This window comes from Podarcis pityusensis, assembly GCF_964106645.2.
Source record: "Podarcis pityusensis genome assembly, chromosome: Z".
NCBI lineage: Eukaryota > Metazoa > Chordata > Lepidosauria > Squamata > Lacertidae > Podarcis > Podarcis pityusensis.
In genome coordinates, this window is record NC_138044.1 from 32756825 (window position 1) to 32771560 (window position 14736).

Genomic DNA, 14736 nt, shown 5'->3' on the forward strand with positions numbered 1-14736 from the left:
GGAGCAGAGAGGGAATACTTTCCATACCTGCAGACTCAAGTGGTTAAACTATGCTTGGAAGGTTTGAAGAAGGCACAGAACAGGCTAGAACTATGTTTGGAAAGCTTGAGGAAGATGCCACCCACTCACCAATCTCCATTTCAATGAAAGCTGCCTCATCAGGCAAGGCTCGAGGAATCACTCCTGGGTCACTGAAGCTTGTGCGCAGGAGGGTAGCCATTGCAAATAGGAAGAGGACAGCTCCAAAAACAGGGATAGTTGGGGACAGATGGACAGCAAGATAGCGACACCTGCAATGAGAGAAAAGCCCATAGCAACTGAAATCAGACACAAAGCCTGTTGTGTGCCAAATTATGCTGGGGGGGGGGGGGGCTAAAAAAAACAAACCAACATAATTGCTTTAAAATGTTGCCCTTTGACTTCATGTCTCCTTGATGCTCAGAGGCAGTGAGGCATGAAAAAAAGACCTTGTACCAATAGAATCAGAATTAAAGCAAACGCCATGGATTTCCCAAGTCCCCTGGCTGGAGGGTAGAAACTGATATTTGCTGCAGATTTCTGTGTTTTTATTTTGAGAACCCCTCTTTTCAAAACATGATTTTAACTCTGCCATTTTTTAAAAAATTACACTTTTCAGTTCCATTGTTTGTTGACGAGAAGAACTAGGAAAAAGCTGAGCAAATGCTAGTGAAGTCTGATAATCGAACAAAGTCTACACAGCACACTTTGGGGGCCTTCTCATATACCTATGTTTGAAAGTTAATGTTTGAAAGCATTTATCTGCCCCAGGAAGCACTGAAATCAAAGGGCAGTCTTTTGAAAGGCAAGACTCTGGCAAAAGCACAATGTTTTTGAACAGCCCTCAAGTACAATGTATTTGCATCCATAATATAGGCTGGACTTTCCATCCGAGCCTTGTGGGCACCAAAATACAAGGGACTCAAACAGCAATTACTTTTAGAGATGTAAATGGGGTGGGAGGGGGAGGAGAAAAGCCCTGTATGAGAATAGGCACACTGTACCATTTTCTAACAGCTAATGACACCCACTTCCAGCCACCACCTGGGATTTTATTTCCATTTTATATCCCACCTTCTTCCAGTCAGAACTGAAGGTGACATGGAGAGGGTTCCTGGATGTTGAAAGCTGTCTATCTAATTCAGTATTGTCTACACAGTAACAGGCAGTAGCTCTCCGGGGTTTCAGACAGGAAGTCTTTCCCAGGCCTACCTGGTAGGACTGAGCCTGGGATGTTCTGACTGCAAAATATGTATCCCACCCAAGTGCTGATTGGACTGGGACCACCAGCTTACTTTCAGAATGGTTGCTACAACATGCACCTTTGCATCACCATCCCGACCTTTTACAGTTTAAAAAAAAAAAAGGACAGGAAACAGAGATCTGCAGAGCATCACTATGTCTATCCTATGCCTATCTTAACAATGTTCCTGCCCAAAAGGACGCTATCACTAAGACAACAAGGAGGTAGGTAAACTGTGGAGGAAAATCTAGCAAGTCAAAGAGAAACAAAGGAGAGGGGGAGACAACCCCTTTCCTGCAGCAAAAGCAGGAAGTGGGATGCTGACAGTAGCTCTGCGGCCTCACATCCCTGCTGGAGCCAGCAGGGAACAACCTCTGCATGGAGGGAGCACAACCCATGAAGAACAGCTGACTCTCTGGAAGCCTTCTCTTCTCTCTCTCTCTCCCCCCCCCCCCGTTTTCTTTTTTTACACACACTCTCCTATTGAATTAATATCTAACAAGAAATGCTGCGACACCATTTCCAAGTTTCTACCTCTGGTTTAACAGCTCACTGATATGACAAGACCCCTCAATTCTGAATTTGGGAGTCAGAATAATTAATCATGGAAGTGTGCACATACTTCTTTTGCACAAATAATTCTGCTTTTAAGAATGAGGTGTTTACAACAGTACCTGTTTTAACAATTGTTAGAAGGGAGGGAAGGAATTATAATTGAGATAGGAGTCAACTTGAAAGGTCAAGGAGGCTAATTAACAGCCTTCAGAAATGGAAAACCACTGTAAATGTTCCAGTGCCTCCTGTGCCATTTTAGAGTATTTATTTGGAAGAAAATAGATGATCTTACTAGTATCAGGGACAAGTCTTTACTGTTTTCAAACCAGCTTATCTGAGGGCTAAATACATGTTACATTATTTACACTTCATAAAAAGTATGTGCTTAAATATGAGCACTTTTATTTGGAAGAAAATGTTGTGGGGCCCCAATCCAGATTAGGAACCAGAAGCAGTTTTCTGTTCAAAAACTCCTACCTTTCAGGAGTACACTGCTATGGGCCACCAACCTGGAATGGGGTCTCACAGCTGCTTTCTCCAAAATAAAGGTGGGTCAGTTTTAAACACACTTTAAGAAAGAAGAATGAATTATATTGTTATTTGGCCCCATGTCTAGTACTTTAGAAATCAGTAACTTGCACCAGCCACCAGAAATCCACTCCAGCAACTACATTCTCCCAGCATTCTAATGTTGCTTCACACATATTTTTGGCATTCCAAACATTCAGAAGGCTTGTTTCATTACTCATCTGATATGCTCTCTTTAGCGAACTAAAATTAAACTTTCAGAACAAAAACACCACCATATGAACAAGGGCGGGGTCACGTGCATCAGCCAGCTAAACTTGTGTCACCATTAAAACAAATCAACTGGAACTGACAGACAGAATTTCCTTCCACGCCCTCATTAGAGAGAATATGGGAAGAACCCCAGAAAGAGGAATCTTTAGCTGAATGTCCAATATGCCCATAAGCCAAACAGAAGCCCCATTTGATAGTGGCTACCAAGTAACAAAAACAGCCCATGCCTCTCCCTCCATCCCTTAATAGGAAATTTTCAGTATATGGACCATACTTAAAATCTTTCCAACCGGCACCCGGGCAGCTTACAGTAATAGAAATTCCAACCAACCAATACAGTTAAACACAAAAATAGAAGGAACAGATGCAAGAGCAGCAGCAACCACCACCCAAATCCAGCCAAGTGGTGACTTTCCCACCCCTCAATCAATCAATGCTAAAAGCTCATCAGCATCCACAGTGAAATACTTTTCAATGCACTCTTCTGTACTCCAAGCAACCTTCACATTACTAGCAAGTGGGATTGCCAGCCACAACCCTTTCAGTGAAAACATGCCTCCAATATCTGAGATTAAATATTTAGCCGTATGCCACAGCTGCAGCAAGAATTTTGTTAGCCAAAAATTGGAAGCTACAAGAAATACCAACAGTGGAGGAATGGCAGATGAAGATGATGAACTTTTTAGAGCTGGCTGACCTGACTGGAAGAACCCACAATCAGAAGGAGGAGGAGCATCAAGAAGAATGGAAGAAGTTCAAGGACTATTTGGTTAGATATTCTAACATAATTTAAGTAGAACTACTTGTAAGTAACAAATTGGCCTAGGAGTAAAATAGATTGAATTGTATAACATTATGGACTAATAAGACTAATAAGAAAGAAAGATGTTAATGGAACAAGTTAATTTTATTTGAAAGTGGATTTTGGAAAACTGCTAAAATGAGTACTATGGAAACGTAGTTAGGGTGGATCTGAGGAAGTCATTTAACAATGTTATTTAAATTGGGTCTTTAACAGTTAAGATATATGTTTGTTTGTTTATTGTAATGTTTTCTTTGTGTGTTCATTAGAAATTTGGAAAACCAATAAAAAAATCTGGGGGGAAAAGAGAGATTAAATATTTAGTATGGAAATTTTTATTTGAAAGCACTAGAAGTTTGGTAGCAGGCAGGGAATATGTTCAAATTCAAAGGGCACTTTAATCATTCATGGAAATACGACCAAAAGACTTTTTAAAAAAACCTTATTTGTAGGCACAACTATGACACAGAAGCTTGGTACTTTGACAGGAATTTTGCATACCATCATTTATGAAACTGATCTAGCCAAACCTGCAGGTTCATTGTGCATCACCCTAAAAGAGAATCTCTGTTCTTGGTGTCAAGTAAAAAAAGCCTGTTCTTTGTCATTTCTTGTTCCAAGACTCACATTTTAAGTCCTGTTTTTCTACATGTGCACAAGTCACTTAATATATCCAGATCTATTTCACTAGACAGATCTCTAGGTAGAATAACTTTAGAAAGAAATTGGACAGAGTCATGACTCATCAGGAAGACATACACATCACGTGAAACTCTTGCCAGCCCACTAGCTTCCTTGGGAATTCCACCTCCCCTCTCAGGATATCATATAAGGGTTCTTCCCTATTAAATAATGTTTACCTTGCCGGGCTTTCCTCCACAAAACCAAACACCAGCCAGCGAGGCAGCACTAGCAAAAGCAACAAGCAAGTCCCACTTGTGAAGGAAGAATCTCCTGGCCCCACCATTCCTAAGTCAAGCTGTCATATACCTTCCTCACGTGCTCTTCAAATGCAAAAAGGTATTAAGATGCCTACCTGGGAGACTTGAGTTATCTGCCCAACTAGCTCTGGCTCCCCATTGGTCAGAAAGAGTCAAAGGTCATTCCCTCAAAAGAGAGGTAAAGAGCCTTTAAAAAGTTGAGCTGCCTGCCTTTGGGGGGGCGGGTTGAAGATTGGGATTTCCATGCCACTGGGAAGCTGACCATCCTTGAAGCCTACTCTTAAATATATTAGAAGTATTATATTGTAGTGGGTGAATTAGGATTAGCCCAGTTTTAGAGCCACAGTGCTATGGTTTATTCTGTATTCAGTTTTTACCTTCCACTTGCTCCTCCTCTATCTATTACTTCTAATAAAATTTCACAATTTGGCCACCGATGTGTGTGCAATTGCCAATCTCAGGATTCTAAAATCTCCATGTGCCATCTGGGTGAGTCTTAGGGAGTGTGGACTGCCTTTAAACTCTGAATAACTTAGAAGGTAACTGTCTGGGAAATGAAGGGTGCATTGGTCCCAGAATTCCTGGGCTTTAGGAAGTTTGGGAGGGGGGGTATGACAGGGAAACAAGAAAGCTGTCGTGATATCAGAGTAGGAGAAGGCAATTGGAAGCTAGCCCTGATTTTCCCAGCAAGTTGTGTGCAAGTTGAACCAAGGACTGCAGAGTACACTGGCTCAGAACCTTTTTAGAAATTAATTTTGTGCATGCTCAGTTTTCCCCCTTGCTTCTGGGGCTGTGGGTGACAAAAAAGGAGGGTGGCAGCAACTATCGGAGAGCAGGACCCAACTGAAAACACTGCACAGCTGTTGTGCAGAGTTGGGCAAAGAAGGGGATGTAAGAGGCTCTCCTGGGCATGCCTCCTTTGCCACATCACTATCATAATAGCAAGGCTTAAATAGTCATGATCAAATTGTACCAGGAAGCAAATGTGTCTTGACACAGTCGCATTGCATTAGCAAAATAGCAAAACACATTACTGAAAACAGACTACATGGCATACCAGCTTTAAATGAATGCCTACTGGGCAGCAAAGAGCAAGTCACACACCCACTGACACAGCCTTGTGAAGAATAATAATGTTGAGGATGATCATTCATCTCCTGTTCCACTTGTCTATGCAGCTTCTTCTCCCAACCTGTTATATACAACTGCTGGGTCATTTACAGTCAGGAGTGGGTCTGCACTTCTTTCCCATGCAGAAATCTCAAATACGCTGGTTGTACCAGTGACACACTCTCTCAGTACAGTCTCTCACACCCCTTTGCTTTAAAAGGCCAGTAGCTCTTTGAAAACTACAGAACCAATACACAGCCAGGGGGATTTAAGCTGCTAGTCCCAGGTTTAGGTGCTAATGCTAAGAGGTGTAGCAGTGTCAGCAAGTAATCAATGGCAGATGTGAAGCGAAGTGGCCAGAGCATAGGAACATGGGGGTCTGTTTATCCAAGCTCAAGTGAGCATGGCTACACTAAGATTAAACTGAATGACGGTTTATTTCCCTTTCTCTTTTGCTCGTGCAAGTATTTCCCAATAAAAGACACATTTTCAAAGGTTTAATTCACTGCATCAGGTTTGGAAGTCACATTTTGGGAGGCACTCTACAAATAAAAACAGAAGGGCAGATGGTGCATATACAAAACATGACTACACCTTGCTGGGACAAAAGCCAAGTTGCCACATGACAACAATAACAGAGCAAACTGAGGTCATGCCAAACAGAATATAATAAAACTTACATTAGATAGCCCTTGTAACTAGAGAGAACACATGCATCCCCAAAAAGAGTAATCGAGAAGCTGACTTTCACCAAAGGACTGTAGCTCTAGGACAGCACCTGCTCTGCAGGTAGAAGGTCGCAGATTCAGTCCAGGTGTCTGCAGACAGGGTAGGGAGATACCCATCAATAATCCTAGAGGGCAGCTGTCAAGAGAGTGTAGACAAAACTGAGCTAGATCAGGGGTGAGAAACTGGATCTGTTTGGTGGGTCAGATCATCACACACCTACCTCCTATGGGCCCAATGTGACAAATGGGTAGGGCCACCAATCTGTCAATCACCTGATGACACAATGCCAAGCAATGACAGGACTTTAAAACACTATGCAGGACTCTTTACAAGTTTCTTACAAAGAACTCTGACCCGTACTTTGAAGCTGCTAAACAGACCAATGGTCTGACACAGTATAACTTATGTTTCTAATCCAAGGATAAATGGATAGAAGCGTCCTGAGATTTCTTCCATGGCTTGAACAAGCTCCTAATTCAGTTTCAGCAGGCAACACAACATTGCTATAGTTAAAACAGCAGCAAATAGGCACTCTTCTACCCGAAGAGTAACTCAAGTAACAGTCAAATGAATAGTACATTAAGATTTTCAGGAATCTGTGACACTGATTTGACCTCCTCTAGAAGACAGGTTCAAACACTGAACATTCCAGACTTTCTCCACAACGCCATTTCAAAAGTGAAATGGTTTTTTTTTAAAAAATTGTTTCACTTTGACCACAAGAAGGGGAACAAATCGCAATAAACCAATTAACCTGACCCCTAAGGTTAGACCAATACAACAGAATCAGCAATAAGTTCCAGGGTATGTACACAATGAATGTACATAGCAGTCCTTGATTTTACCCTTCACCATGTCCTGTTCTCATTTCTGTTATTGTATTTGCGTAAGGAGGTGGTGCCCAGGACCTTAGAGAAACACAAGAGAACTGGAGTGGTACGAAGATTCAAACTCTTCTTTTCCCTTTAAAAGCACGCCCCAACATTACAGATGAAAAGAAAAATCCCTGCACAATCTGCTTTCAAATGTGCATCAGGAAAACAGAATGGCTGGGGAAACCCAGTTAGATGGGTGGGGTATAAATAATAAAATTAATATAGTGAGACAGAGCTGCACAAAGTGCCAGGACCTGGTTACTCCAAAACTTCTTCCCATCCATAGTCAATTATTGTCAAAAACATTTAAATGGCTTGACAAATGTTCAGTGTTCTCAATTAGGGATCTACCTTACCCAAACAAGGACCCATCAAGGAGCATGTGTCACTCAACAAGAAGATGCCAAATCACACAACAGTCAAAGGAGTCTTGGGTGTTCACTGTTTTATCAGAATCTGCTGCTAATTTGGCAATGCTGTGCACCACTATGACAGTAGTGATGATCATTACTCCAGGATCAGAGGGCAGCTTCTCAACAGTCAGTGAGGTATAGCAGCTACAGTAGTGTATGTACATCAAGAGAGACCCTGGTTTGAATTCCCATTTGGCAATGAAGGTCACTAGATCACCTTGAGCCAGTTACCATCTCTTACTGCAGCAATAGGGAACCTGCAGCCCTCCTGATGTTGTTGCATTACAACAACATTACAATTCCCATCATCCTAAAACAATGGCCATGCTTGTTGGCACTGACAGGAATCCAGCATCTGGATGGCCTCACCCCTGTCTTAGCCTAACCTACTTAACAGTGGCACTGTGAAAATAAAAGTGGTGCTGGAAGAGAACCATGTATACCTTAAGTTTATTGGAGAAAAGGCAGGATTTAAAATACAACAATAAACTCTATTATGCTAGTTCTGAAGCATCGGTTCATATGCTTCCCACAGGTAGCTGGCTCCTAGGGGTAGATCTGTCAACTTGTTTGTATCATGTTTAGAAGAGAGTCAAAGTAAACCTTCAGGCAGATAAACCTGGAGACTCAACATGCATGGAATTTGAACATAAGAAGAACCTTCTGGATTAGGCCAATGGCCCATCTAGTACAACATTCTGTTCTTAAAGTAGCCAACCCAGATACCAATGGGAAGGCTGCAAGCAGCACAGGAGCACTCCGCCCACTTGTGATTCCCAGCAACTGGTATTTAGAGGAATACTACCTCAGGCAGTGGAGATAGAACATAGCTGTCATAGCTAGTTGCTATTGATAGCCTTATCCTCAGTGAATCTATCTAACTCTCTTTTAAAGCCATCCAGGTTACTGGCCATTAATGACTCCAGTGAGTGGGAGTTTCATAGTTTAACTATGCGCTGCGTGAAGAAGTACTTTCTTTTATCTGCCCTCAATCTTCCAAGCTGGATTAGAAATACTAGCTTAGTCCTACCTACCCCTCCCTCCATCTCATCAGCAAATGCTTGAGTGCTTAGCAAGGTGAGCTGGAAATGATGTGAGTGCCAACACACAATCTAGTTTTGCGCAACAGCTGCTGGGTAGAAACTGGATCAATCAGTCTATTATCTGCCAGAATGTCACATGTACAGTGTCTTAAGGGGCTCATTACAAACGTAAGGTAGCAAAATCTCTAAGAAAGAAGGCTGAACCTGTGGCAGCATCCATGATTTCAGGATCTTGATATGGACATACCTGGACATATATATCGATTAAGAAATCAAAGGATCATAACCCTTAAGTGATTGTGTGATTCTATATTAACCTCTTTCTGTATAATGTACCATCTTTCATTAATTACTGGGGATTATTTCCAAGCAAATGTACATAGGATCAGATCATAATGATGATTTTAGAAGAGACATTCAGAATAAAGCAAATATGACCATGTTTAGGTTCCAAATCAGAATTCAAGTTTGCTAGTGCGAAGAGGTGCCTTCTAAGCTGATTCTTGATGACAGCAGAGTTAAATCTAGCAACCTGCACTGATATAATTAGTTGACAGACTTCATGCTTGGCTACATAAAATGTTAATATCAAAGTTTAGAAGCCTTCACAAAAAATTCCCAGTCTCAATAACTTCTTCTTTATATCATTTCTTGCAATGACACATGAATTCAAAACAATTGCATCTTAAGAGTTAAAAAACCGGCACCTACAGTGGTACCGCGGGTTACATATGCTTCAGGTTACAGACTCCGCTAACCCAGAAATAGTACCTCGGGTTAAGAACTTTGCTTCAGGATGAGAATAGAAATCATGCTCCAGCTCCAGCAGCGTGGCGGCAGCAGGAGGCCCCATTAGCTAAAGTGGTGCTTCAAGTTCAGAACAGTTTCAGGTTAAGAACGGACCTCCAGAACGAATTAAGTACTTAACCCAAGGTGCCACTGTATTTCCAGAGATGATCCTAATTTCAGCTCTCAACAATGCAATCAAGGTGAACTATGGGATTCTTAGAAGGTTATTTCTTATATTTATTTTTTTCTACAAATATTGGCTCCAAAGTTTACTTACAGTAACACATAATCTACACTCAGAGATATCTCTCTTGATGCATACTATATTGCAGCATGGTTTCAATAGCTAATCTGGAAAGCTCCTTCCAAAAAAGCACACTCATTTGTCCTGGGTAAGTGACTAGCCATAAGTTTATTAACCTGGACATTCAACAATCTGAGTAGATAAACTTCAGACCCTTTGTGTTACCAAATGATTCATAAGCTCTAGTGATGAGCTGTTCAGTTAGCAAGCCAATGGTTCTCACAAATGACGCTGTAAGCATATTTGGCATAAATAAACTGAAGTAACATCTTCTGCAATGCCACTTCCTAGTTTACAAGCCATCATAATCAGATTATCTTTTCACAAGCAACTCACACATATCAAATCCACAATGGCAGCAGCAAACCACTAAGATACAATATTCATATCTTCTGTCCTCAACCAAAAACAACACCTTTCAGAGGTGGTACAGTACTTTATAGAGGCTAACAAGGCCCTGTGGATCTAAAGGGCCTCACCCTTATTCATCCCCTTGCATGGGACAAAGGCAAAATGATTTCCAATATATTCACACAAGTTTGAGTTGGCTGGGTCAGATTATGAATCAAAAAAGGATTTTAAAAATATCAGCATTGTTTCACAAATACTTCTCAAGACGGATAAAGACATCTGATTACCAATCTACTCTGCCCTTACAATAGCAGGCAGCAGCTCAATATTTCCAATGAATATGTACTCTTCTAACAGTCAAAGCAACTCAAAGAGTGGAGCCATTCCAACCAACCACAGCCTTGAAAACACCCACACAAACAAAAGTTTCAACCACTGTGAACTTACTCAAAAGCAAAGAAGAGAGCACAAGTTCCCACAATAAGGAAGAGGGTCAGATAGAAGATGCCTTTCTGTCGAGCCATCATGATGCGTCCATCACAACAGAATGTGTTTCTTCCTGGCAGCTTCTCCCATTTCCGTATCACTTTCTTCCTTGCTATCATCACAGACATGGCTGCACCTTCACAGAAGGCAGGACAACTGAGCAACAGTCGATCTCCACACTAGCCACTGGGATTCACACACCATTCTCAGAGATCCAGCCTCAGCCCCTGTAGAGGTAGAAGACAAGGAAATTAGTTAGCATGGTTGTCACGTGACACCTGGATTTAAAAAATTGTCTGAAATATCATTGCTGGAAGCATTTCCTTCCTGGTACACTCACATCCTACTCTCAAGCTTAAGTCATTCACTGAAAAGCACTCTTTTAAATGACATTAAGTGCCTATCTTATCCAACAGGAAGCACAGAATATGGCTTGCGCCATATCTCTAGTATGAGGAAGGCGTACACACTCCCAATGTTTTACAGTTCATCAACAATTGCAATAAAAGAGACCTCACACACACTTGTGGCTGGGTGTGTTCCTCAGAATCCTTCCCTATACCTCAACCAGGATGGATGCCAGATAGGTACCAAGAATTGCAATAGATTTGCTCTTCTCCCAATGACTTGCCAGTTTGGATCACAAAGAGCAGAGTCTTGCCAGTCAGAAGGTCAGTGGCTCAAATCCCCGCAATGGGGTGAGCTCCCGTTGTTCGGTCCCAGCTCCTGCCCACCATCAGTTTGAAAGCACGTAAAAGTTCAAGTAGATAAATAGGTACCGCTCTGGCAGGAAGGTAAATGGCGTTTCCTTCCGCTGCTCTGGTTCACCAGAAGCGGCTTAGTCATGCTGTCTTTTTCTGCGGACAAATGTTGGCTCCCTCGGCCTATAGAGTGAGATGAGCACCGCAACCCCAGAGTCGTCCGCGACTGGACCTAACGGTCAGGGGTACCTTTACCTTTACATTATAGTATGATCCATAATGGCACATGGATTTCCACACTAAATGAACATCAACCATTTTCATACCCTGCATCACACAGACCACAGAACTCTCTAGCAGGCAGCTCCTGGATCCAGCCCAGAGTTTATGGTTCAGCATGTAAAAAAACAAACAAACCTCCCTGGTGCTTTGCCCCAGAATAATCCAGTGATTGAACCCACTCAGTTTCTACAGAGTATCCTCCAACAGCTGTTAAAAATCACCTTCCCATCTATTTCTTGGTTCTCTGTTGTTGCCCAGCAATAAGAACAGAAAACCATGAAGAAGAAAAATTCCCCGCTTTCGCTTTCCACCTTGGCTTTACAAATTCTCTCATAGCCATTGCTCTCTAAACTATCCAACAAGGATATGGTCAATGCAATATAGGTTTCTTCATGGTGTTCTAGAAATGAAATAGGCCTCTAATTGTCTGGGATTCTGGATGCAGGCTCAATAACTTAGAACATATTCGTTCCCATTAGAATTTTCTAGCCACCCTTTGTAGTAGCAACAAGAAAGCAGCAAGGTTCTTTGTATTTAATAATCTTTCACACCTTCAAGAAGCAGGTTGATTAATGAAGAGTCAGAATCATTGCACTACAGTGACTGAGCAGTAGGGAGAAATAACCCAGCCTAGCTAAACAGAAGCGAAGCTTAGGCTCTTGTCGATGTAATATTTGCCTATTCTTCCTTTTCCTTGGTTTTTCAGCACGTGGGACAGCAGGAGCCTGTTTGGGGAAAGGGAATGTGCGGGGTGGGGAGGGGGGCTATCGATTATACTGACGCGCCTACCCATGAAAACACTCGAGAATCTGCCTTTCTTTCTTTGGGATCAAAAAGCACCCGCCCAAGACGCCCGCTTTGTTTATTTTGGTTTCGATTACTACAAGGTCCATCTTTCTTCAGCGGCTTTCTGCCGTCTCCACGTTTAATGCCTGTCGTTCTGCACAGACAATTAAACGTACAAAAAACAACAGTAACAACATGCATTACAAAACTGAGCGTGATTTCTATTCTCGTCCCACCCCACCCATGCCCACTCCCAACCCGAGCACAACAAAAGCAACCACCATTAGCATGGTTGGTTATTAATACCTGAATAGTAGCAATAGTAGTTATACAATTAATAAGGGGAAGAGGGAAAACCGAGTAGAGACAACCGAATAACTAACACACACACACACACACACACACACACACACACCACCTTCTCTTACAACCTGGCTCCTGCAACGGGCTCCCCAGACCCACGCGCGGCTGCCGCCCATTGTTTCCAGCTGGGCGCTCCGCGACCTTGCACCATCCGCAAGGATCCCGACGATCGTCCGACACGTGTCTCTCCCAACTCCCACGTGCGGCGCGAGAGAAGAACCGCCGCACAATAAACGCAAACACACTCACACACACCACGTTCAGCGGCAGCAATGGGGAGAAAGAGAAGCCGCGCTCCTGCCGTGCACGGCTGGCTCCACGGATCAGAATGACAGCAAGGGAAGCTCGTGTCGGGGTGACAGGGAAAGGGGCCCACTCGCGGACCACGCCCCACGCGTAACAAAAAGAAAGAGGGGAGGGGGACACCACGCCCACCGCCGCGACTGGGAGCAGGACAGGCCGTTTGTGTGAGGGGCGGAGGGCACAGTGCGCTGTCCTGAGGGAACACCCGGGGCCCCGACCTCACCCGTTCCAGGAACGAGTATGGGAGTGCTTCATTCTCCTCTGCCATGGCTCTGGATCTTTTTTCCCATTGCCTTTTCCCCCGATCCTCCTCCCTTCCCGCTCACCGGCTCGCTCGCGTATTTCTGCCCCCTCACCTGCCGCTCAGCGCCGTCGGGGCCGAGGCTGGGCTGCGTGCTGCCGAGGCCTTTTCTCTGGCAGATCGGCTGCTTATTGGTTGAGCGTGCTTCAGCACCGCCTCCCAGCTCAGAGGGGATGGCTCGATTGGCTGAGCTGAGGATCGCTCACTCACAATGTGGTGAAGGGAAGAGGGTGAGGCTAAGTTGCGGGGCCTTTTCTCGCTCCCTCCCACCTCACCCATTAGGATCCTGAGTGGGGGGCGAGCACTGGTGCGCTTGGCTCAGAGGCCGCTTCCTAAGACCAAGAAAGCGGCTCATCGGCAGCGGGGCGGCAGGTTGTTTACGTCAGGATCGTAGTAAAAAACGGGGGGGAGGTTTTCACCCTCCTGAGGAGAGGAACTAGGCTTTCCATTGGGCATCTCGTTCTCAAGAACCGCCTGCTATCCCTGCTTTCGCATTTTCATTGGCCGAACCGCACGTCATTCAAAAAAAAAAAAACCAAGCCACGAGGGGGGCGGAACGGCCTGACGGGCAGGGATGAAGGGCAGGACCCGACCAGAGTTTTTTTGCGTCAATGGATCAAAGGCGGGCATTCACGTGGTTGCTGTTTCGGGCACATCATTGGCTCTTGCTAAGCCCCGCCTTCTGTGGTCTTGTCCAGATTCCCAATGAGGCGTGGTCATGAGCTGGCCACGCCCCCTTATTAAAATAGCCAGTAGCCTCAGGGAAGAAGCCTTTGTACCCTTCTTGCTCACTTCCCTTTTAGATTGCAAGGGTGTCGTTGCACGTATTTGCATATATTTTAAATAATTAATTGGCATATTTAAATAAGGGCGGGTCACGTGCGACATGTCCTTGCCCTCCCAGAGCAGCGCAATAGCGGTCCCTATGGCCTCACCAGTGGGGGAGGGAGGGGAAGTACCGCAAAAATTTAGGTTCACAGCCGGAAGTGCTGCCGTGCTTTACGGCGCGCCGGGTGCTATTTGCTCCCTGCCGGGGCTTGACCATCCACGTGCTCAACCTCCCTTTCTCAGCCTCCCTTCCTGGACTGAAGAAAAAGGGAAGGGGAGTATTGGGGTGTCTGAGCTCCCCCCCCCCATGGCGGCCGCAGAAGAGGAACATCCCTTGAGGAACGGGCTGGTCATGAGTGAGGACGATGAGGAGAAGGAGGTGAACTTTCAAGCCCAACCGTATTTATTTCCAAAGCTGTACAGTGGTACCTCAGGTTACATACGCTTCAGGTCATAGACGCTTCAGGATACAGACCCCGCTAACCCAGAAATAGTGCTTCAGGTTAAGAACTTTGCTTCAGATGAGAACAGAAAATCGGGCTCCGGCGGTGTGGCAGCAGCAGGAGGCCCCATTATCTAAAGTGGTGCTTCAGGTTAAAAAACAGTTTCAGGTTAAGAACGGACCTCCGGAACGAATTAAGTACTTAACCCGAGGTACCACTGTACTCTGTGTGATCCCATGTGTGGGGGAGGGGGTGGTTTAGAGCCATCC

General features: G+C 44.2%; 2 protein-coding genes across 7 annotated transcripts in view; one reads left to right on the forward strand and one right to left on the reverse strand.

Moving 5' to 3' along the window:
• ZDHHC9 (zDHHC palmitoyltransferase 9) overlaps nt 1-13575 on the reverse strand; it is a 26072-nt gene extending 12497 nt beyond the window's left edge. Inside the window, exons 1-3 of one of the 6 annotated variants that reach the window (XM_080990478.1) lie at nt 13252-13575; nt 10422-10687; nt 130-290 (exon numbers count right to left, since the gene is read on the reverse strand). In XM_080990478.1, the coding sequence (XP_080846604.1) occupies nt 130-290; nt 10422-10588 (328 nt within the window). In that variant the 5' untranslated portion in view covers nt 10589-10687; nt 13252-13575. Of the gene's footprint in view, nt 1-129; nt 291-10421; nt 10688-12660; nt 12803-12847; nt 12973-13118 lie in introns of those variants that run through there. The other 5 variants (XM_080990473.1, XM_080990474.1, XM_080990475.1 and 2 more) reach the window with 5 other exon arrangements.
• Nucleotides 13576-14331: 756 nt separating this feature from the next.
• The window catches only part of UTP14A (UTP14A small subunit processome component), a gene marked incomplete at its 5' end in the record, with an annotated part of 17266 nt that continues 16861 nt past the window's right edge, over nt 14332-14736 (forward strand). The window contains one exon of the mRNA XM_080991376.1: nt 14332-14403. Within this exon, the coding sequence (XP_080847502.1) occupies nt 14332-14403 (72 nt within the window). The remainder of the gene's footprint in view (nt 14404-14736) is intronic.